This window comes from Camelus ferus, chromosome 14 (assembly GCF_009834535.1).
Source record: "Camelus ferus isolate YT-003-E chromosome 14, BCGSAC_Cfer_1.0, whole genome shotgun sequence".
NCBI lineage: Eukaryota > Metazoa > Chordata > Mammalia > Artiodactyla > Camelidae > Camelus > Camelus ferus.
This window is the reverse complement of record NC_045709.1, coordinates 7,614,171-7,636,455: the sequence shown is the minus strand read 5'-3', so window position 1 is coordinate 7,636,455 and position 22,285 is coordinate 7,614,171. Positions and strand designations below refer to the sequence as shown.

At 40.7% G+C, this 22,285-nt stretch overlaps 1 protein-coding gene across 3 annotated transcripts in view; it reads right to left on the bottom strand.

The window, feature by feature from the left end:
* Positions 1-22,285, bottom strand: part of LRCH1 (leucine rich repeats and calponin homology domain containing 1) — a 169,822-nt gene that overhangs the window by 59,127 nt on the left and 88,410 nt on the right. For all 3 annotated transcript variants that reach the window (XM_032496143.1, XM_032496141.1, XM_032496142.1), the window contains exons 3-4: positions 12,271-12,397; positions 2,785-2,890 (exon numbers count right to left, since the gene is read on the bottom strand). In XM_032496143.1, the coding sequence (XP_032352034.1) occupies positions 2,785-2,890; positions 12,271-12,397 (233 nt within the window). The remainder of the gene's footprint in view (positions 1-2,784; positions 2,891-12,270; positions 12,398-22,285) is intronic.

Sequence of the window (22,285 nt, the reverse complement as noted above, 5' to 3'; positions counted from 1 at the left end):
AGTTTAACTGGACTCCGGATCTGCAGCAATTTGCCACTTAAAATGAAGACATTTAATCAAGACTAGAGAGCTAAGTTCCTAGAAGACACAGTAGGAGGGGGAAGGAAGGCAACTTACAGTTAAATAAAGTAAGAAATGATTTTTATAATGAGTATTCCTTTTAGCGCTTGTTGGGAACACAATTACCATCTTAGTTTAGGAAAGCTAGAACCTGACAGTTGCACAATAAGGAAAAGGAGGAGAAAATGGCAACTCCAGCTCAGAAGAGGTCAAAAGAGACAGAGCAGGAAAAGGGAGTAAGAAGAAAAACAATGAATCCCACTTCTCTCCATTGCAAAGAAGGGCAATGAATGACCACTTTAATCCTCTGTCCATCCTTGTCCCAGAAAGAACAAAATAATCCCCACCCTTGCAGTAGTTATAGTAAAATCACCACAAAACTGACACGGGTAATCAGGCCACCAACATTTTCCCCCCTCCTCAAATTGAAAGCATATGAGGAGGGGTACTCAAAGAGGAAAAACAAGTAAGTAAATACGGAAAGTCTTAAATTCACTGCCTGAGAGCATTATCAATGCTCTTTTGTTAAATAGAGTTCTCCAGAGTAAAGCAAAAAGAAACTTGATATTCAGGAAATTATTACCCAAAACAAAAAAAGATTTTCCAGTAAACTGAAGTTTTAGCCCTGTGTGTATTTTAAAATACTGAACCTGAGAAAATATAATTATAGAAAGTATAGAAATTTCCAATTGATCTTTTTAGGGAAAGGAATGCTTTTAAGTTGAGAGAGTAAGGAGTGGTCAGAAAAACAAGTATCTCAATTTTACAAATGTATTTTCTTCCCACATGCTTCTAAACTATTACAGGAAACTGTTAAATGATTAAACTAAATTTTTCCTTTGAAAGTGAAAGCGTTCAGTAATTTGTGACGGTTTCTCAATAATTAACACAAGAGCTTAAATTTAAACAAAAGTTTTCTTTAACGCTATGAAAGGTTATACGCTTATGAATTTGCTGTCAGTAAGAGTCTTCTCTTTGTACTTCCTCAAACCAGGAAAAACAATTGCATCCATTCAGTAATGGAACTGCACAATGACAGAATGAAAAATCAGTGTTTTTATACCAAGTCATCTCAAGTAATAAAGTAATAAATCTTTATGCTGACATTGTTTTTAATTCTTCTTTAAAATGCTAGTCAGCATGAGAAAGGCAGAGATGGCAGGCAACACTTTAACTCCCATCTATAAAGCACATTACATTTTATTCATTTCTTTCCCTTTCATGAGCCCCATTTTCTTGCCTTGCATAATGAAGCATTTCAAGCCAAAAATCATGAAGCAGGAACAGAATAATAAAAATCAGGCAGGGCAGCTCTCAAATAGCTGCATTAGAGTCAGATTAACCAAATGCTGACTGTTTCCAAACATATGCTTTAGCTTTGAGCTGTATTTTTAAACATAATTTTTGAAATCAGGTATGCCTAGTGTCCTAAAATGAAAATGAAAACAATCAAACGTGATCTTTGAAAACCAGAATATGTTTTAGAGAAAATATTTAGTGTTCTGCTGTTCATCAACTCATTCCTGATTCAGGGCCAAAGGAGAATCCCAAAATATCAAATTTGGATCCACCACCATCTACAAGGCTGCTTGTCGAAGTTCTTAATGGTGCAACATTTCTGAATAAATATATCTTTTTATATGTTCATTTTTTATTTCATTGAACTACAGTTGATTTACAGGTTTTTTTTCACTGAGTATCTTCTTTCTTGAACTTCAACACATGTCAGAGAGACACATTCTGGCAATCACAGCTGCAGGGAAGGGCTTGCTGGAGTCTGGCCCTGAGTGGGGCTGTCTGGGGGTGCTCAGCATTAATGCTGTGTTTCAGGGGCATCGAGTCTCAATGCGGAGCCATCCTTGCCTCCAGGCGTCAAGACATTCATCAAAATGACCAGTGATATCAGTCCAAGTTTCAGTTCAGCAGGGGCAGCACCCTCTCCTGAAGTATGGATTCGAGACACTGGGGGTTCCCAATCAGGACTCCCAGATCCCCAAAGCCCCAGACCCTGACAGTTGGATCTGCAGGACCAAGCATGGCAACTAAACTGTTGGCTGGATGGTCCAGAACATCATGCACCCATACCGAAAGCAATTCAGGTGCCTTTTGTTAGGAGCTGAATTGTGTGCCCTCCAAATTCATATGTTGGAGTCCTAACCCCCAGTACCACCAGAATGTGACTGTATTTGGAGACAGGGTCTTTAAAGGATAATTGATGGGGTCATTAGAATGGGCCCTAATCCAGTATGATGGGTGTCTTTATAAGAAGAGGAGAGTAGGACATAGAAGGAAGATAATGCAAAGACACAGGGAGAAGACGGCCATCTATAAGCCAAGGACAGAGGCCTCAGAAGAAACCAAACTGGCCAACACCCTCATCTCAGACTTCCAGCCTCCAGACTGCAGGAAAACCTGTTGTTTAAGATAGTCTGTGGTACTTTGTTATGGGAGCCTGAGCAAATGAATACACACACACACACACACACACACACACACACACACACACACACAGAGCCTTATACAGGGGAATGATTTTGTTACTATAGCCTTGACTAAAATTACAACTTTTATATAACTTTTCTGTTATCTGCATGTGAAACTCAAATTAGAATTAATATTAACAGGCACACACAAACATGATTAGGTCTACCTTCTTCACAAAGGTAAACAAACTAATAAAACTTCTTGTTTGATTCATTTTCCCCTCTTTCCTTTTGTTTTTACCTTGTGGTAAAACTTTAAGGTAATTTCTTCTGACATTCAGTTCTCGTAAGGATTTCAGTTGCCCTATCTGTTGAGGCAAGGCTGTGATCTCATTGCAGCTGACGTCCTGTATCAAAGACAAAGAGAGAAACAATAAATGCCTTTTTCAGGGAAATCAAGCATTTCACATGACAGCTCCTTCAAGAATTTAAGTATTAGGGTAACTACACAGGTAGATTTTTATATTGGTCTCCAGGTCCAAGGCCAAGTAAGGCTTAGGACAGAGAAGAAAAAGAAAGTGCAAGGTTTTAAAGCATCCTGTGGGAGAGGAAAGGCAAAAAAAGCAGCAAGTCAGTAGCCTTAGGGAGAGACTGCCAGCCTGGCAGCCTGCTGCTCTCAGGGCTTCAGTCTCACTTCATTCTCACAACAGACTCGTGAGGCAACATTACTGGCCTAATAGTCACAGACCAGAAAAACGAGGCTCCAGAAAGTTCAGCCAGTTGTCTGAGGCTTGCATGTACCAAAGTTAACACTCCAAACAAATTTTCAGCCCACCGTTCAGCCCTACCCTACCTTACCAACCACTCTCATTTTGCAGTGTATAACCACGTATATAAAAGCATTGTTTGGATGTGTTATTTATTTAAAATGGAGTTCTTACAAGAAGACTGGAAATTTTGGACCTGAACACCTTCACATACATTTTATAAGCAAGACTGTGGGCTATGCAGACTAGGCCTTCTTTGCTTTGGAAAACTAATACCCTATTAATAATTGTTGACTGAACCACCTCTTGACATGTGCAAAATGGTGGCCATGACATTTTTCATCTTCTGTATCCTTATTATCTCCCCTAAGCCCACTCTTCCTTTTGTCTCTAGGCTCTGCCCCGCTCCCCACCTCCGTCACCCCAGCTGCTCCTTTAGTCCAGAGCAGCAGCATCTCTCAGCTAGATGTTATAATGGTCTCCTGGTTGTTTCCAGGCATCAATCTCCTCCTCGGATCCATCCTTCACAGGGTGTGAACTTCACTGTATCATTCACCACCTTAAACATTTGCAACAGCTCCTCAGGAATTACAAGATAAAGTCCCAAACTCAAAACTGCTCAAACGTTTGCCTTCTCCTGCAAGCCTGTAAGCTCCCAGATGGAAGGGACCGTGTTTGGTTCACTCTGTCCTCCTGGCACCGAGCAGAATACCAGGTATGAAGTAAGGGATCAATAAATATCGGATGGAATGTCCGAAGTCCATTTACGTTGATGCTCCAGAATGCCACAGTTTACTCTGTCTCTGGCTGGGAGCCCAGGAGGCTCCAACATACACACCACGTCCCTTGCCGGTCCTGCTTGGTGTCGCAGAACCACAGATGTATTTTGAGCTACAAATGACCCCAATGAGACCAAGTCCTTAAACACCCCACATCACTGCTGAACCTGCAAAAACTCCCCCTTTCACTCCTTTTAGAAGGCAGCGAAGCCTAGTTTCAGAAATCGGTTTCCTGTTCACTTAGATGAGAGGGACTCACCACTGACCAATTCCCTGAAACCTTCGGGCTCTGTATAAGTGCAGGGCTGTACAGAACACAGTGGACGGCTGCCTTCTAACCTCCTCTTATTTAAATATCCTCAGGAGATCTGCCAATCTGTCAAGGTCATGAAGGTGCTAAATGGGTATCATTTCAGGAAGAAGGAATACTGCCGCTCCTGCTAAGGAGGGTGAAGCTCTGGTCTGTAAAGGCTGGATGCATACAACGGAATCAGCCCGCCATTCTGTTCTGTACTCAGCTGTCTGACTTGGGGTGGGAGTGGGGCGCTGGCATGTCATAGGTTAAGAACATTAGGTGTTCGATGGCATTACCCCCAAGCAGGCTGTTGCTGCATTGCTACTAGCCCAGAAAAGTCACATCAAATTTTATGGAAAGCATCCCTAGTGTTTAAAAAAAAAAACAAAACCAAAAACCAAAAACCAAAAACCAAAAACCAAAAACCAACCCACAAGCACATCTGCAGAGACATAAAAGTCTAAGGAAGCAATTACAGAATTAGGAGGTCCAGAGATTTGTTCAGTCTCTCTTAGCCCCTCACTGAGCCAGTAAATTACTCTGCCTTTCTGAATATGCTTCCATATATGAGAAGTGGAAAGTGAAATGCCATCTTTTCCCAATTACTGTGGCATCTGATCAGCCACAGAAGTCAACAACCAAAACCTTTCAATGAAGGTTTTCTCTTCCTTTGCTTTAACCAAGTGACAAATAAACAAGGGATACCATTTTAGTTTATTCTAAGAGCCCTCACACACACGGTAGACAGGTAAGCCCTGAAACATATGAAATGAAATCATTTTATTGGACTCACGGCCATGCACTGTCATGTTGGCGATGGCTGAGGGGAGGGAAGGTCATGGGGGAAGGATTAGTGGGGATTATTTTCCACCTCTAGGGAGAGTTTATGCTATTGACATCTAGAATGTTTTTTATAAGTCTGTGAGTGACAGCAGGAGGACTCTTTTGCAGATCACGGGAATCACAGATTTTCAGTGTGAAACTGATGATTTTTCAGAAGTTTCAAGGACATAATTTTTAAGAATCTTTCTCTTTAAAAAAAGGGAAAGGGGGAGGAAAGCCAAAAGATAACATATTTAGTCATATTCTCATCATGAAATCTCTTGAGATGAAATGCATCCTTACCCTATTTTTTTGTGTGTATTATATTCACCTTGCATTTTGTTGATTACCCCTGGTTATCCCAGAATATTAGAGTATGTCGTTTCCCTAAATATAAGGTAATTTTTCCAATGTATATTTCTAAACGGCTTCATCAAAGAAAATAAACTCTCTTCAGCTATATTTAAATACTTATTTACCAGCAGGGAAAATGCTTTCCTAATTTACTTTTTTTTTGTTTTTAAAGAACTTCACATAATGATAAAAAAACAAGTTTTTCCTTCTGACTTACAGGATAGGACATCTGTAGACAATTAGAAACACAAAGTCCAATTGTCCATTCACATTTTGAAGGGTACATGGTGAAGGTCAAATTATTTTAATAGAACTCTGCACTGCTGTCAGTCACATCCTGTCCTGCCAAAATAATGAAGGGGAAAAATGCCCAGGCAGATGGAGCGTGCAAGGGAGATAAGCACTTCTCACTACTGTATGATCAATATTGCAGAGAAACGTGCAAACTCTATTCCCTCCCAGCTATCGACCCTTGCCAAGTTTTAAAAAGGTTATGAATTTCATCACAAAAATAAAACCCCATAGGTAATTATGGCTTAATTAGTTGGGGAATGAGGAGGAGGACAGAGAGGATAATAGTCTGGATGTTTGGGACTGAGATTCTTCAGGTTAGAAAGTGTAAGAGCAACATTCCTAGAACAGCCTGCTTCTCTAGAACCTGTCCGTCCACATTTAGCCTACAAGAAAGTATGGCTCTTTTTTTTTGGAGTTCATTTTAAAAAGATATGATTCAGGGAAATAAATTTTAAAAACAAGTAACATTAATGCCCCACATTTCTCCAATTAGTGAGAATTAATCAAGCTGTGAGTTCCAGATCCAGCAGCTTCTTAGGATAGTCAAATGAATCCCTTCTGGAATGGTCTATGAGCCCTAAGCTACGTCTTGGAGAATAATTACTCCAAGCTACAGTGAAATCAAGTGACCATAAATTTAGTAGTACAGTATTATAAATATACAAAAGTAGGCCTAAAAGAAATTATCACACATGTCATAAATGTTTACTAATTCTGTTCTTTTTGATACAGAAATGAATCTAATCATTATACATTCTATAATCACAGAAATACTCAAACTTAAGTTTTATGAACCAGTCAGTCCAATTCAGTCATTTAGATTAAAAAAATCTAAACAGAGAATTTTAGCTATGACTTAAAGTATATTTATTTTCAACTGGTTTAATCAAGATGCTTTTAAACAACCAAAAGAAAACTTTAGAAGTAAGATTCTTATTTCATCACAGCCCTTCTAAGCAACAACCAAAAAGTCTCTCAAAGTGTTAAATGCATGTTGGAGGTTAATACATATTTACTGCCTGCCTGCTAATTGCTAGCCTACCTTCAGAATGCCAAAGTGACAAGGATTTAAAACATCAAGAGTAGGTTCAAGGATTATTAAACTAGATAACACTCACTTTCAGAAAATAATATGTTTTTAAAAGACCAGCATGTTTTTTAAGGTATGGCATGGTACCTTCCTCTGATGGGCTACCTGCCTCTGAGTCTTGGGTTTTCAAAAACTTGGCATGGTTATACTATTGCTTAAGTTGTTTTTTAAAATCTAGCTCTTTATTTAATTGAAGAAACGCAAACGTTCTGACAGGAAATACAAGCTATTAATAATGGCCTCCCACCATGTGAGCATGCCCTTTTTTGGAAATGTCTTTTGTATGACTCACTGTGTAACTTTAGGTAAATATCTTAACCTCTCTGTGCCTATGCAAAAAGAAGAGGCAAGATCAAATAATTCTAATTTCCTTCCAACATCAGGAAAATTCATTTACCACATCAGAAATAAAGAAGAGATTTTGACTGAAAGACAGACACTTAACTGACTTAGGAGTAATGTCTATTTTGATATTTTAGCCATCAGAAAACCTAAATGCCTGTTGTCGGAACTTTTTCTTTTAAAACAAATCAGTCTTCTCCTTTAAACTCAAAACTTGATTTCAAGTGACCTCTGGTATGATAAATATTCATCTCTCAACACTTACTCAGAGTCTCTTTTTAGTATAAAACTCTCCCTTGCTCCCTTCCACATAGCCACAATTACATAGCTCACCCCACTCCTCCTGATAAAAAAGGCAGAGGTGGGAGCAACAGAAGGGACCTCGCACAAGCCATGGGTTTCCAACTGTCTCACAGAAACCAGAGAGGTCAGGAGGCATCTCCAGGGACCATGAGTGGACAAATGGTTATGGTAGACACATGAATTCATGTCTCCACTACAGAGACTGGAATAAGAAAAAAAAAACAAAGAAGGGGTTTTCCTCAGAAACTTCTCGATACATCCTGTCTAGAATCAATCCCTGAATTCCAACTCTCCACGCAACCAAACGTTTCACAAAAAGAGAAAAAAGAAAATCTGCATGTCTAGTCAGAGCCAGGAAATGCACCTTTCAATCCATTATTACTTGAGTCAGGCCCCATGAGTTTTGGGTTGTAAAAATAGGTTTCTGAATCAGTGACATTATGCTCCTTTATATGAAGTGAACAGCCAGAAGACACACACACACACACACACACACACACACACACACACACAGTATGAGTTGGGAGAGGACAGAATTGAGAAAAACTAAACAAGAAATGGACCATCTTTGAACCCCAGTGTGTCAGCACATACAGGGAACCAGTGAGGAAGCGCCTAGACCTTTGGCAAACATGTCCCATAAAAGGTTCTCAGATTTATTGTGTTCTTACTCTGTCTTCTTCACAGATAGCCACCTGTTAACTGTAACATGGCATTCACACGGTGTTTCTTACCAAATATTTAACACACCTTATCCTTCAAGCATGATTTGACAAGAAAAGAACCATGTTTCCAGGATGTTGACACCGTTTTTATGAGTAAAAGGAGGTTTAGTCAACCCAAGAGAAGTCTGCTGACCCTGCTGCCTGGCTTGTGGTTCCTCGGTAGGAAACTCTCAGGCGACACTGCCCACGGGCACCACACCCGAGATTTGCAACCTTCTCCCACTCGCTTTCAGCTGTTCAGGGCCTGCCACAACCTGAATGGGAAAACCACTGCAAGTTGAACCAGGGAATTCCAAAGAGAGAAACCATGGCTCCTCTCCACAAGGGGCTTACGGTCCAGATGAAGACCCAGCAGGCGTAGCTGCACGGTGCTGTGGGAAGCCCTGGGGCTCTCATCAGATAAACCAGGTTTTCACTCCTGCACCACCACGTCATAGCCCCATGCCTTTGGGCAAGTAATTCCAAAACTCAAACTTGTCTGTGCAAGGAAGATACGATATACACCCTGCTGGGCTGCTGCCAAGATCTCATGATACAACACATGTCATTACCCAGCAGAGTGCCTGGCATACAGGAGGTGCTCAGTAAATGCCAGCGCTATATCGCCTTCTCTTATAGAGAGAACATGCAGATAAAGTCTTACAAAGCAACACAGACATACAGCTACAGCTCTAAGGAGACAAGTGGTACAAAAATAATTCAAAAAGTGGCCAAGGAGGTTAGAAAATTCTAGATCATTTCCACCAGAAATGACCCTGGAGGGACGGCTCCATGAAGCTAAGATTCCCTAAGTTCTCCTGCACTTGAAACAATGTGGAAATACATCTTGGCCTCTCATGTGGCTTCAAGAAAAGACATCTCAAGGGAGGGGGGCAGAGCTCAGTGGGAGAGTGTGTGCTTAGTATGCACGAGGTCCTGGGTTCAATCCCCAGTATCATTAAAATAAATAAAACAAATAAACCTAATTACCTCCCCCGCCAAAAAATTTTTTTAAAAAGACAAGACATCTCAGAAGTGTTTCTTAATGAAAGTCTTCATGGAAGGAGAAAAAGCTGCTTGTCCTTATTCTCTGCCCAATCACAATCACTGAATGGCAATGCTTTGTGTTTTAAGCTTCTTAGACAACTGGGATATATTCAAGAAGGTAAGATTATACTCTTTCCCAGCTCCAACTCATCTCAAAAATTAAGAGAGGGCACCTCCTTTCTTACAGATAGCCACAGTGCTTTTATTTTTGTTTTTTAAGCAAATCATCACTCTGAAACATTCACTCACACTTGGAAGAGAAGAGAGTTTACAACTCAGTTTAGGATACTCTTTGAGTCTAATGAGAAAATTTTAAAAAATGCTTCTTCCCCAATAGTTAAACAATGCTCAGAGCCTAATAATACACTGAGAGATGTTATCAGCACTTAGGTGGCGTAAGGTACTCTGAACACTTGGGGAGTTCCCAGATTTTTTTAACAAGTCGGTTACTGTGAAACTACAAAACAGAAGCCTCCCACGTAATTCTACAATCACCTCAGGCTTTCCAAGGATTTTTTCCAGTTGATAGCTAAAAAGCATCTGCATGGTTACCTGCAGTATCACTACTGTTTTAAGCAAAAAGATATGAAAGATAAATAAGGACTGATGGAAACTAATCTTTTGTAGTCTGTGAACTTAAGCAAGGCCCATCACCCCTTATGGTTAAATAGTGGTAACTTATTAAATATTCACCAACTTTACGAATAAATGCTTTTTGCAAAGTTCATGCTTGCTCATACAGCAAAAAGCACACAGGATACAGAGCAGCCCCATCTGATCAGGTGGTCCCTGCCACGTGTGGCTCCTGAGCAGGAGTAATGTGGCTGTCCTATCTGTGATGTGCTGTCCGTGGAAAATACACACCCAACCTCAAAAACTTAGTACAGAAGAAAGACTATAAAATATTTCATTAATTTTATATTGTTACAGGTGTTGAAAGAATACTTTGGCTATCGAGGGTTAACTAAAATATACTATTAAAATTAATTTCACTTGCATCTGTTTTTTTTTTTAATGTGGCTGCTAGTACATTTAAAATCATATTCGCTGCCAGCATCCCCTCTCCATGGGACAGGGCTAGGTGAGGGCGTTTCTGCTCAGGTTAAAGTCAGCTACACCAGGGCGACCTTCGGCACATCGCTCACCACTCTCTGCCTTGGGTTTCTTCCTCTGTAAGTTGTCAAGAGGTTGGACTAGATGTCTTTTAGAACCATTATGGCTCTAACATTCTAGGACTCAAGGGTTCAAGAGTTGTTACCGGTAGAGAAAAGACAAGCATGGGTTGATGACGGAGCTGTGACCAGGGGGCAGGGCAGCCTTCACTAGAGCTGGACTTCAGACAGGGCGCCTAAGAAAAGCTCAGGGCAGCCCTTACAGCCAGCCAGCAGCCCGTGTGTCCTGAGGCTGGAGACAGTGCCGCTCCACTTCTGCCGCACGCCTGCCCAGCAGCTGACGAGAGTACTTGACGAAAGCCCTGCTCTGCTGTGGGGCTGGCTGCGGGACTCAGCACACGTGCCCCTACTAACAGACGAGCCGGTCGGTAGCTCGAGCCGCACAGCTGACGGATGGCACGCTGTCAGCTTCAGCCCAGGGTGTGGTGGGACAGAAACACACTCCGGCTGCCAAAGACTGACCTCACCGATGTGCCACCCACCCGCTCCGTGGCAGCCCGAGAAGTAGGGGGGAAGAAAGCCAATTCTTTATTTATCCTGTGTTTGCAAGACCCAATCCAAATTCTAGCAAACTGGATTTGGGGGGTTATCAGACTCCTAAAAGAAGCTTTTTTTTTAAGCATATAACTATCAGTTTCGTCCAAAGTGTCATTCGGTATATTTTTTGTCTTCTGGAGCCAGTTAAAACAGCACCTTCTGAATTAACTTGGACTGAAAGATAATCATCCCCCCACTGGCACGGCCCTTGGGAGTCCTCACAATCTGTCCCCAGCCACCTTCTTGGCCCACTGTCCACCATTTGACAACAGCCTTCACAAACATTTTTTGGGTATCTATTTTGTGCCAAGCATAGGGAAACAACAGCAAGTAAGATGCAGTTCCTGTCCTTAAGCAGTTTTCAAGGTGTATCAGGGCGTCGACTAAGGGGTCACAGAATTCTCCATCTGGGCCTCCCAAGCCATCACCCCAATGCTCCTGGTAACCCCAAAGAAATTAACCAGAGATGGCACACAAGAGAAAAGTGACTGGCCATAATACTTGAAGGAAGGTATTGTGTCCTTTCCATGGCTGTAATCACGACATCCAGCTTTGTGCTGGACACAAGGGTGGTGGAAGGATGCATGTTGGAGGATAAATTATGACTATTATGGTTTAGCCCAGTTGCTCATTCTTGCCTCTTCATTCACCCAAAAAATCTTAGCTCAGTGGAAGTCTAGAGAGAACTCACTCTTTCTCATTTTAAAAACAAGGTCAGTCATTCAATTAGTAGTGAAAGAGCTGACGTCTGGGCCTCAGGTACACACGTCCAAGCCATCTCTGCCTATCAATCACTTGCTCTTCTTTCTTATCCCTGGGGATGTGGTCCCATTTTAAAGTCATCAATGTGGGGCAATGGTTACTAAAATTCTTACAGAATCAGAGCACTCTGTTCTTTCCAACTTAATTATACACATTCGTAAGCTGTGGCCTACTAACTTCTTTGCAGATTATTTTGCCAGTGTATCCATAATTTATCACAAACTTATTTATGCCATCTGAAAAAAAGTGATCTAGCGTCCATAGGATAATCTGTAGACTTCAGGACCTGTAAATCCTGCCAACTTTAGCACGTGTACATCACCGGAAACCTGTAAATTTCAGGAGCTCTGTCTGTCCCAGCAAAGCCTTGATTATTCCTTTTCCCACTTATGTCTTTATCATATAGAGGCGACAGCATGATCTCCTCCTTGTCCCAGTATGGGAAAAGTCTTTTTGACTACCTGATAGGCTATGATTAGTAAACAAACAAAAAAAGCATCTTAAAAATCAGTAACATACCAACTCCATTAACTGTTTGAGCTGACCTATCTCTTCCGGCAGCGATCCAAGTTTGTTGTTACTTGCGATTAAGACTTTGAGAGGCAGACCACACAGGCAGGCCGGCAGCGAGGACAGCTGATTTCGACTGCAAAAAAATACAGGAATTCTGGTAAACACGCAGGCGACTTCATACTGTTGGCGAACATGTTTTTAATACATAAGGAGAAAGAAAGAAAATATTCTGCAAATATAAAAAGTCCAATAAACCTTCTGTATGTATAATAACTCAAATCCCAAGTGTATAAGAAAATTAAAAAATATTTTTTAAAAAGAGAGGCATAGGCAGTTTGAGGGGAAAGAATTTTTCGCAGCACAAGGGACCCCATCAAGCTCCCTGGCAGGTGCTGAGCCCTGAGCCAGCCCAAAAGCAGATGGCCAAGAAGGGCTGCTCCACTCATAGCAACGGGAAGCTGGTGCCAACTGTCCTCTTCCTGCCAGTGTGAGCAGGAGACTCAGCGAGGACCAGAGCAACCAGCCCGGCGCGGTGAAGCATCACCACATCCATCTTGGTAGTGATGGGGAAGATGGTTTTGCTGCAACTCACAAAACCACTGGGCCCATCTCCAACATTCTGATTCAGCTTCTTTTTGTTAAAGTAAAGCTCTGTGGCTAAATTCTGCTTGGGTGTCTGTGAGCGCTAATTTAAAAAGGAAAAGGAAAGTTGTCACCTTCTGGCAAAAGTGAAGCCAGGGCCAAGAGGGGCTCAGTTTCTCAGAGGAGCCGGGAAAGTCTGAGTCCAGGTCTCACCTCTGCTCTGCATTAAGAGGTCTCTACTCAGAAGTCTTTAAAATGCCCTACGTCAGTGCTGGCTGTCTGAGAGATGGGAAAACACCGGACCAGTGAAATCCATGCATCACCCGTAAATACATGGCAGCCACTTATCTCACCTCCTCCCTCCCAGGAGCCCTTTCCTGCTATCAAGTAAGGAGACAGATGGCTTTCAGTTTCCCTTTTTTTCTCGGCCATTTTGCTGAGGAAGCCAAAGACCAGGCAGTGAAATATCTATAAATCTATGTTATTGCAATTATTTGGAACTTCCGTGTGTATCTGCACACATGTGTGAGGCTTCAGAGGCTGTGGTATGGTGTATCTGTGTGTTTATGGGCGCACATAGATCTTTGTGTGCGAGAGGGAGGGACAGACAGACTGGAAACACACCAAAATGTTATCCGTGCTCATTTTGGGGGGAGTAGGTACAATGAGTCAATTTTATTTTCTTTATCAGACTTTGCTGCATTTTCCCAAATTCCTACAAAGTGCTTTCATAATTAGGGAAGAAATACTATAAAAAGATAAACTTCACTTGGATACTGGTTACATGGGTGCTTCTATTTGTGAAAATTCATCAAGATACACGTATTATCTGTGTAATTTTCTGTATGTATGTTATACATCAATTAAACCTTTTACTCCTCCACCTACCATATGAGGGGGTCGGTGTCTGGTCAGCCAAAGGGTATCTCTAACTGCTGGGCTCAGAAAAAGCAGGCGTTACACTGTCAAGATAACCTTTCTAATCTGGCTGCCCACCTGTGACCACCCTGACCAGGGACCCGATGCCCGGGTAAACAGGTTTTAGCAAGAAAAGGTACAGCCAGAGCTTCACCATTGCCCAGATCTGCAAAGAAAGCTATTTCCAGAAAGGGGCAGAGGAGAAGAGCTTTCTCTAAGAGGGTCCAGCAGGACGGAGAGGAGATTGCGAGCCCTATGCCGGGGATGGGGGTGTCCTGGGACCGGAAGGAGCAGCTGGCTCCAAGCCCCCCAATTTAGGATGACAGGCTAGAAAAACGGGCGACAGGCTCACCCCGGCACTCTCTCCTGATCTCCAGAGGCAGCAGAAGGAGGAAGCAGGGCAACCAGCCTGTCCTTCTGTGCCCCTCACACCCCTCCGGCTGCCCTCTACTCCTGCAGGAGCCCAGTGGCCTCCTTTGGCTGGGTGAGGGGCCATCCTGGTGCCCTGCAGGGAGAGCTTTCTTCCAGCTCCAAAAAACATTCCTGAGACACTCTCTCCAGAAAAAAGAACTCAATTTATTAAAAGGCAGCAAGTAAATAACTTGGAATGTAATCTGTGGCTTAAAATATCTATTAAGATGCAATTTCATAAACTAAGGATTGATAAATTAAACTTTTAACAAGGCAATTCTACTGTTTTGGAGCCACATTTAAACTTCCTTTTGAAGAGAGGATAATGGGAACAAAGGTTACGTATTTTCAGAAATTTCTACACTCCTATTTCCCACAGAATCAACAATTACAGTTGGAGATCTTCCCTGTGTTTCTCTGCTTGGAAATTCAGATTTAAAGTATTCCCAGCCTCACCACCTGGCTGCAGGCATCTAATCAGATTAGCAGGTATTGAATTGGGAGCGCATGCATACAGCATTTAAGCAATGCAGGGAAGGCATGTGAGCATTTGAAATTACAAGGGATTATTCCCACTAGAATTCTTCCAGGGTGGGTAACTAATTTAAAATAAAATAAAATTTAGGCTTATGAAAGCATTTGTGGTTTCTCTAATGGGAATGAATGCTTCTTATGCTAAAAGCAGCTGATGGAACAGCCTATTTGTTTATGCCTGACACATTCCTCCATTTGTGCTGTAGTGAATCACCTGTACACAAATCTGAGCTCCCAGGACTTGTCATAATACAGCATGCCACAGGCCTGGGGCACATTTCTTCCACTTCATCCATCCATTCCCTCAGGATGTTCCTGTATTACCAGTAATTTCCCCAATAGAAAAAGGAAATACACATGCACACAAAAACCCATTAGCTCTCCAGCAAATATTCATAAAGAAGAGGAGAAACTGCACACTCTTTTAATCCTCTACCCACTAAAGACCACATCAGCAGCCTGAGCTTTTTTGAAACCACTCATCTGGCAGCAATTTTTCTCAAGCAATTAAGTGCCTCAGGCCTCAATCCACCATCCTGGCCCCTACTTGCCTCCCGCAGACCCTCTGCACTATGAACAGGCCCTTGGAGGAAAGAATGTTTAAAAAAATAAGGCTATACAGTATCTGATAAAGTAATGGTCAACATTCATTTTCAAATCTAGCCTAGGAGTCACATCTGAAAGCAATATTAAAAAAAAAAAAAGATTTTTTTTTTAAACTCACTCATTACAAAAGAGTAAATTAGTGGGGGAAAGGAGCCACTTATTCAGAAGTAGAAATTACAGATTCAGTCATGGTGGCCTGAGCCTTCCTACCATCACAGGGCAGGGCCTGCCTGGTGTCAGCTGTCACCCTCCCTGCCCAGTCTGGGTAGAGGAAGGGGCGGGGAGGAAGGGGCGGGGAGGAACGGGGACGGGCAGAGGGCAGTGGGCTTTATTGCTAACGCTGTGTCTTCCATCTTTCTCAGCTGAATGACTCCCCCGTCCTAGACTTACTGGTCTGTTTCCTCATTTCAGGATGAAACAAGGCAGCTCAACATAATCTGAACAGTTTTTGATAGCCTCAGTTTGCAGGATCAATTTCTCTTCAAGTATCACTACCCTCACTTAACATAATCCCTAAATGAGGGAATTCACAAACCAAGTCACTTCTGTATGGTTTCACTCTTAGAGACTCTTATTGTAATGTATTTTGACTCTGGTCTTATTAATATTCATGCTTTCGGACTTAATTTTGGCATTTAAAATTATTTATCATTGATTTATCAGAAAGTTACTTTCCTTAAAGTATGTGATGACAAAAACATGCTATATTCTTACATGTGATTTTATTATCAGGCATCATATATATTTTTTATTCTACTGGAAAACATGCTTCTTCTAAGTGAATGGGTTCACTTAACAATGAAACATGGAACTTACTTAACAGAAAGTAATTTACAGAAAGAGTTCTATAACAGATTCACCTACTTAACTGGTAAAGAGGTCACCAACTGTGGAATTAGAAGACCTTGATTGAAGTCTCATGTCTGCCACAACTGTCTACATGACTTTGGGTAAGTCACTGATCCTCTCTGGCTTTGCCATTCATCAATCATTGATACTAACACCTACCTAACATGATACATGAGATTATGAACGTGAATGTGCTTAGCCTGACACTAAATCCACACACAAAGGTTAAACCATACCCAGCCACTAATGTGGCAAAGCAGTGGGAGGGTGACCAAAAAAAGCTTGATTGGGCTTTAGTTATTTATTTTATTTCCTAATCGCTAACATTCCAGCCACTCTGAAAATATGGTTGCCTGTTCCCTTTGTTGAAAACGCATGCCAGTTAAAGATGACCACTCCGAGGCATGCTGCGGAGAACCAGGCTGGGCTGTAAAGTTTCAAGCCAAAACAAACCAAGTAATTATTTCCAATCTGGAGAACCAGAACTAGAACATATAATCACATGAATGACCTTTTTCCTCCCATCTTCTTTGATTCCAAGAGCCTACCATTCCCCTGGGAAAACGTGAACACTCAGGGATCATCACCCTGGTTGCCAAAGAGTTAACAGAAATAGTGATGTGAATCACTAGCCATCACGAACCTACTGAGAAAATGTCACAGTGTGCATGTGAAGGGCACAGAGAAGGCAGGGCAGGTTTCCGGGCTCACCCTATGTGAGTCTCAGCCAGGGAGGGGAATGAACAACTCTGCAGTCAGTATTGTGTTATTGCCTGTTTGAATCCCACTGTCTGCTTGGCACGTGACCCACCGTTAAGAACGGTTATTTCACTTGAGCCAAGTCAGTTTCCTCTTGCACAGGATATCTCACCTAATTTTGTTTTGTGCTCGTTTTGCATACTCTGTTTGCCTTTCATTAAAGTCAGAGTAACTTTTTTCTGTTGTGCTTTAACACTTGGCTGTTAATTGTCCTCAGGCCCACACAACGCTAAACAATATCCATAGAGAACTATTTCCTTTTTCCTGCTTGTTTCATTCTGAAAACCCACCATGGCAAAATTTCTCACCCTCGTTTCCCCAAATGACTGAGGACTTCCCTCCTCCTGCATTGCCAGCCCTCCCCCTTCATTCCAGCCATCATTTTATGCCTGAGACAATGACCAACAACAACCAGAGCTGGCTTAAGTTGCCTGGAGATACTTTGCTCAACTTTAATTTTTATAAATATAAATTATATAATTTTAATAATATTTAACATGACACTTTAAAGATAGAAATTCGACTGAAATTACACATATGCATAAAATCTGGGAGTCCACGTTTGAAAACACTTTGAAAACAGTTCTGCAGTCTACAACTTGAGGATGAGAGTCATTTGCAAACTTAAAATGTTGCAAAACGGAAACACAGAGTCATTCTGTGAAGTGAATTATAAGCCAGTTCCTGAACACTATACCAATCCGTTTCACACCCTACATACATAAAGGGGCCATGCTCTGAGAAGGGAGAAGTCAACTTCAGAAAAAAAAAAAACTAAAAGAAAAGCAAGAAGCCAAAAGTGAGCGTCTAAAGCAGCTCAGAATTCAAGCAAATTGCTGTGCATTTTTGCTGTGCATACCTGCACCATATTTGGCTTCTGCAACTGAACTGGTTTCCCACAATAACAGCCTATCAGTCTCCTCTTGAGTATAAATAAACCCTTGCTTAAAATATTCTGGTTTTTTTTCTTTACACCCCTAACGGTCAGCAACCACCACTACCAATGTCTGTAATTAGATTTCAAAGTGCAGTTATTGATAACTTGCCCCTTTGTCAAAGTTAATGGATACTAACTTTCTGTTTCCAGGAAAGCAGGTGACCAAGCCAAGGATGAAAGATCCTCTGGTGTCAAATGCTGAATGGAAGCCAATTATTTTCTATGCTCACTGAGTGCTACTCTGCCCAAGACCCTGTTCCAAGCTCTGAAAAAATGTGAAATGTATGTGAATCCTAAAACTTAACTTCTACCAAGATTAGGCAACAGTCCTCTGAGCTGCTACCCACTATCTCCTACTTGAACATGGATCATGTATTTCAAAAGTGCTAGAGCAGCAAGTATTTCCTACTGGGTTTCTCAAATTAAAGATAAAAAATTAGTGACTCTTAAGGAACAAAGTGAGACTTCCTTTATGGCACTTATACTATAAGGTGGAAGGGAAGGACTCCAGGCTCATCCTGATAACTCTTTAAGCAAGTGTCTGCAGGCTTTGGACACCACTGTCAATGTTCAAAGGCTGCCTCTGCTGAAGCCCCCAGGCTGTTCTCTGCTTCTGGTACTGAGGTCACAGGGGTCTCGTGCTGTAACTAATGCACCAGAGGGGCCACCACCTGTATCAGTTTCCTTAAATTCCCTGAAGATCACCCATTTAAATGATTGGCCAAATGAAAATGTGAATGCAACGCACTGCCTTCAAAGCACTCTCACCGTCTCCTGGGTCCTCCCCACCCACCTACATGCAAACCGCCTCTCACAGTCCTTAGAATACAGTATCTGAAAGGGTTTCACAATCCACACCAAATATCACTCTTTATTTTTTCTTCTACCTATAGTCCCTCCTGTTCAAATAGTTCACAGAGCTACACAATTCTTGCATTCGGTGATATCATTCAAATTATTTGGTGTATCAGGAACAATTGTCAGTGATTTTGAAATGGACCACAAAACATCGCTGGGGGTCTTGTCTAGCACACCCTTCCAGACTACCTCTGTCTTTCACTGTCATGGAGTTATTTTACAACTCTGTGTTTGTAGAAATGGATAGTAATGCAAATCATTCTTGAATTGTGATATGTGCAATGGAGCTGCAATTCATTATTGCCCTCTGGATGCTGACCAGTTTTGCAACTATTTGTAAATTCATTTCAGCAAGCCCACTACTGTGTGTGTGTGTGTGTGTGTGTGTGTGTGTATGAATTCTCCTTTAAACAGGATATAACATTTTACTGCTTCATTAATTAATGTGTTAAATACAATCTTTGACAGATGTATATTTGTATGAGAGTCATGGTATTTCCTTTTTTTTAAGAATTACCATTTAATAAGGAGATTAGTTTTAACTGTAGGGGCTCTGGTGTTTCCACAGTGAAATTTCAGTTGCAGACAATTTAATTTAAAGACTCAGCTGCTTTAGATTTTTGGTCAAGGTCATTCTTTTCCTCATTATATAACACAGAGCTCTCAGAAACTGGAAAAAAAAAAAAAAATCCTCTTGCCTCCCCCTCCAGAAAAAGTTCAGTCTTATAGAGGAGCTGGGGAGAAGAGAAAATCTTAAATCTGAATACTAATGAGTGATTGATACATTTGTACTTTTTACTACTTAATTTTTTTCTCAAAATAAACCGCATCCTTTTAATTGATAATAATAAACAAATAAACATATAAATATTTATACAGATTTAAAAGGTGCTAAATAAAGAATAAATCAGCCTGGATGGCAGCTCTGTGAACGCACTCTCTGCTTGAGTGTTTCCTGGGCATTTCTCTCGTCCACTCACATTTCATCTTATCTTTCAACACATCCAGTCCATACAGATTATTTAGCCTCTGAACAGGACATCATGAAGACACATGCTTTTTAACCTCATCCGTTTTAGGCATGAAGTCAGCTCCTAAAGGATTCCTTGGGTGATAAACATTTCTGTAAATCTGTGTTGGCAAACTGGTGTTTTGAAAAGCACATTCTAGGAGATGCTAATAGGTAAACCTCACAAAAAAAAAAAAAAGGGGAGAAGAGTTCTGTGTGGTGTGGAGAGTCACAAGACTAATAGCACAATTCATGGACTTTGCTCTTAAGCATACCTATTAACAGAACGCTTTTCCATAGAAGATGACATTAGGAAATGTTCTTACACCCTAAATGATCCAATGGCATCACTGTGATTAGAAATAATTTCTTTTCTCCTAGGGAGTTTGGCAGGCAGGTTTTCTCCAGATCTATCAGACTCTATTCATAAAGAGAAGGATTCATCACTGAGTGGAATGGATCAATTTTCTTATATTATTTTCACATCCCTTTCTGCCACGGTTTGCCAGTTGCCAAATGGAGTTTCAGGAAAACACGGTGTGATTTCAGGAGGATAAAGTAGGTAAGCTGAGATTAATAGATAACAGAGTTCCACGTGATCCAACTCTCAAAGTGACCTAAATCTTCTTGTTATTTGGATCTTTCCATTCAAAGAGATCATCTCATTCCATCTGTTCTGACAGTCCGTCTGGTCCAGAGTGTAAAGGTGTTCCAAGAAATGACAGGAGATGAAAAAAATGCCTTACAGAAAAAACTGCTCTTGTCACTACTACTCCTTTGTCCCCTAAGCGCCCAACCCTTTGACTCTTTCTAGATAAAGAGCTACAGAACATGCACTTATTCTTGACTTAGTTTCTATTCCCTGAAAAAAACGTTATTTTGGATTATTACATATGCTGAAACTCTCAGCTGCGTATTTTATCGAGGTTTCCCCTCCCTGAGTTCTCAGCATAAGCATTCCTTTCTGAAGCAGAATAATATTTTTAACATCATATTCTGCAGTTTTCTAGCCACTATCACATATATTTTATCACTTCCGAAAATACAGTGATATGTTTAGATCTGGACTGGCAAACTGAGAAAACCAATACTATATCTCTTTTCTCAAAAGCAACTCTTATTAAGAAAAAAAAAAAAAAAACACTTTCTATGTGTCCAGTTACTGTAATTGTTCCTAACAAGCAAAGAACACAAAGAGACCCAAAGTGAAGCTCCGTGTTGGCCATTATGCCTCCAGACTGCAGTCAAAACCTACTTTCCTAAGCCCTAATTCCACGGACCCAGTATGAAGGATGCTGACAAGATAGAAAAGGCAGAGTTCAACAAAAAAAAGGAGAGAAGAGTAGGAAGTCAACTTCTCACAAACTTCAGTGTAATAGGTCAGAGGCAAGAAGACTAGTTCTCATCAAGTTTTATAATAAACAACTCAGAGAAACTCAGTATCAAGTTGTTTTTAGCTAACTGACAAAGTATATTATTATAAGGGTAAGAGTGCATAAAATTTCACCAATGAGTCAAATGTATAGTTCTTTTTTTTTAACTGAAGTACAGCTGATTTACAATGTTGTGTTAGTTTCTGGTGTACAGCATAGTGATTCAGTTATACATATGTATATATATTCTTTTTCATATTCTTTTCCATTACAGGTTATTACAAGCTATTGAATATAGTTCCCTGTGCTATATGGTAGGACCTTGCTGTTTAGCTATTTTATATACAGTAGTTTATATATCAGCTAATCCCAAACTCCTAATTTATCCGTCCCCCATCCCTTTCCCCTTTTGTAACCATAAGTTTGTTTTTATGTCTGTGAGTCTCTGCTTTGTAAATAAATGCATTTGTATTCTTTTTTTCAGACTCTACATAGAAGTGATTTCATATAATATTTGTCTTTCTCTGTCTTACTTCACTTAATATGATAATCTCTAGCTCCATTCATGTTGCTGCAAATGGCCTTATTTAATTATTTCTTATTCAAAATGTACAGGTCCTGTGCTACACATTCCAAGCACTAAGAGTCTTTTCAATTAAGGGATCTCATGGTGCTCCATTGTTTTCCAGCTTTCAAAGTATTACTGTACTTTCAATATGTTGAAAGCATACTCGTGCTTAAAAAATACTCCAAATATAAAGAAATCAGAACTATAAAAAGAGACTAAGAAATGTGAAAGACAGAATGAGAGGTCTAACAGATAACTGAGAGGTAGTGGCCAAAGAAGAGAGATAGTAGAGAAACAGAGGAAGGAGCAATATTTTAAAAGATAGTAACTATTTTCTAGAGTTGATAAAAGACATGAATCTTCAGCCTCAGGAAGCAAAATAAAGTTTATAGTCAGGTAAACCTATACATATCATAGCATACAGTGCAGAAACACCAAAGATAAAGAGAAGCTATGGAAAGTCATCAAAGGGAAAAATACAGAAGATTTTCTATAAACCTAAAAGATGTAGATGAGCAAAGATTTCTCTATAGCAAAACAGAGGCTGGAAAATATAATATCTCTGAAATACAACAGAAAAGACAGGTCAACTTAAAACTTTATACTAATACAATAGA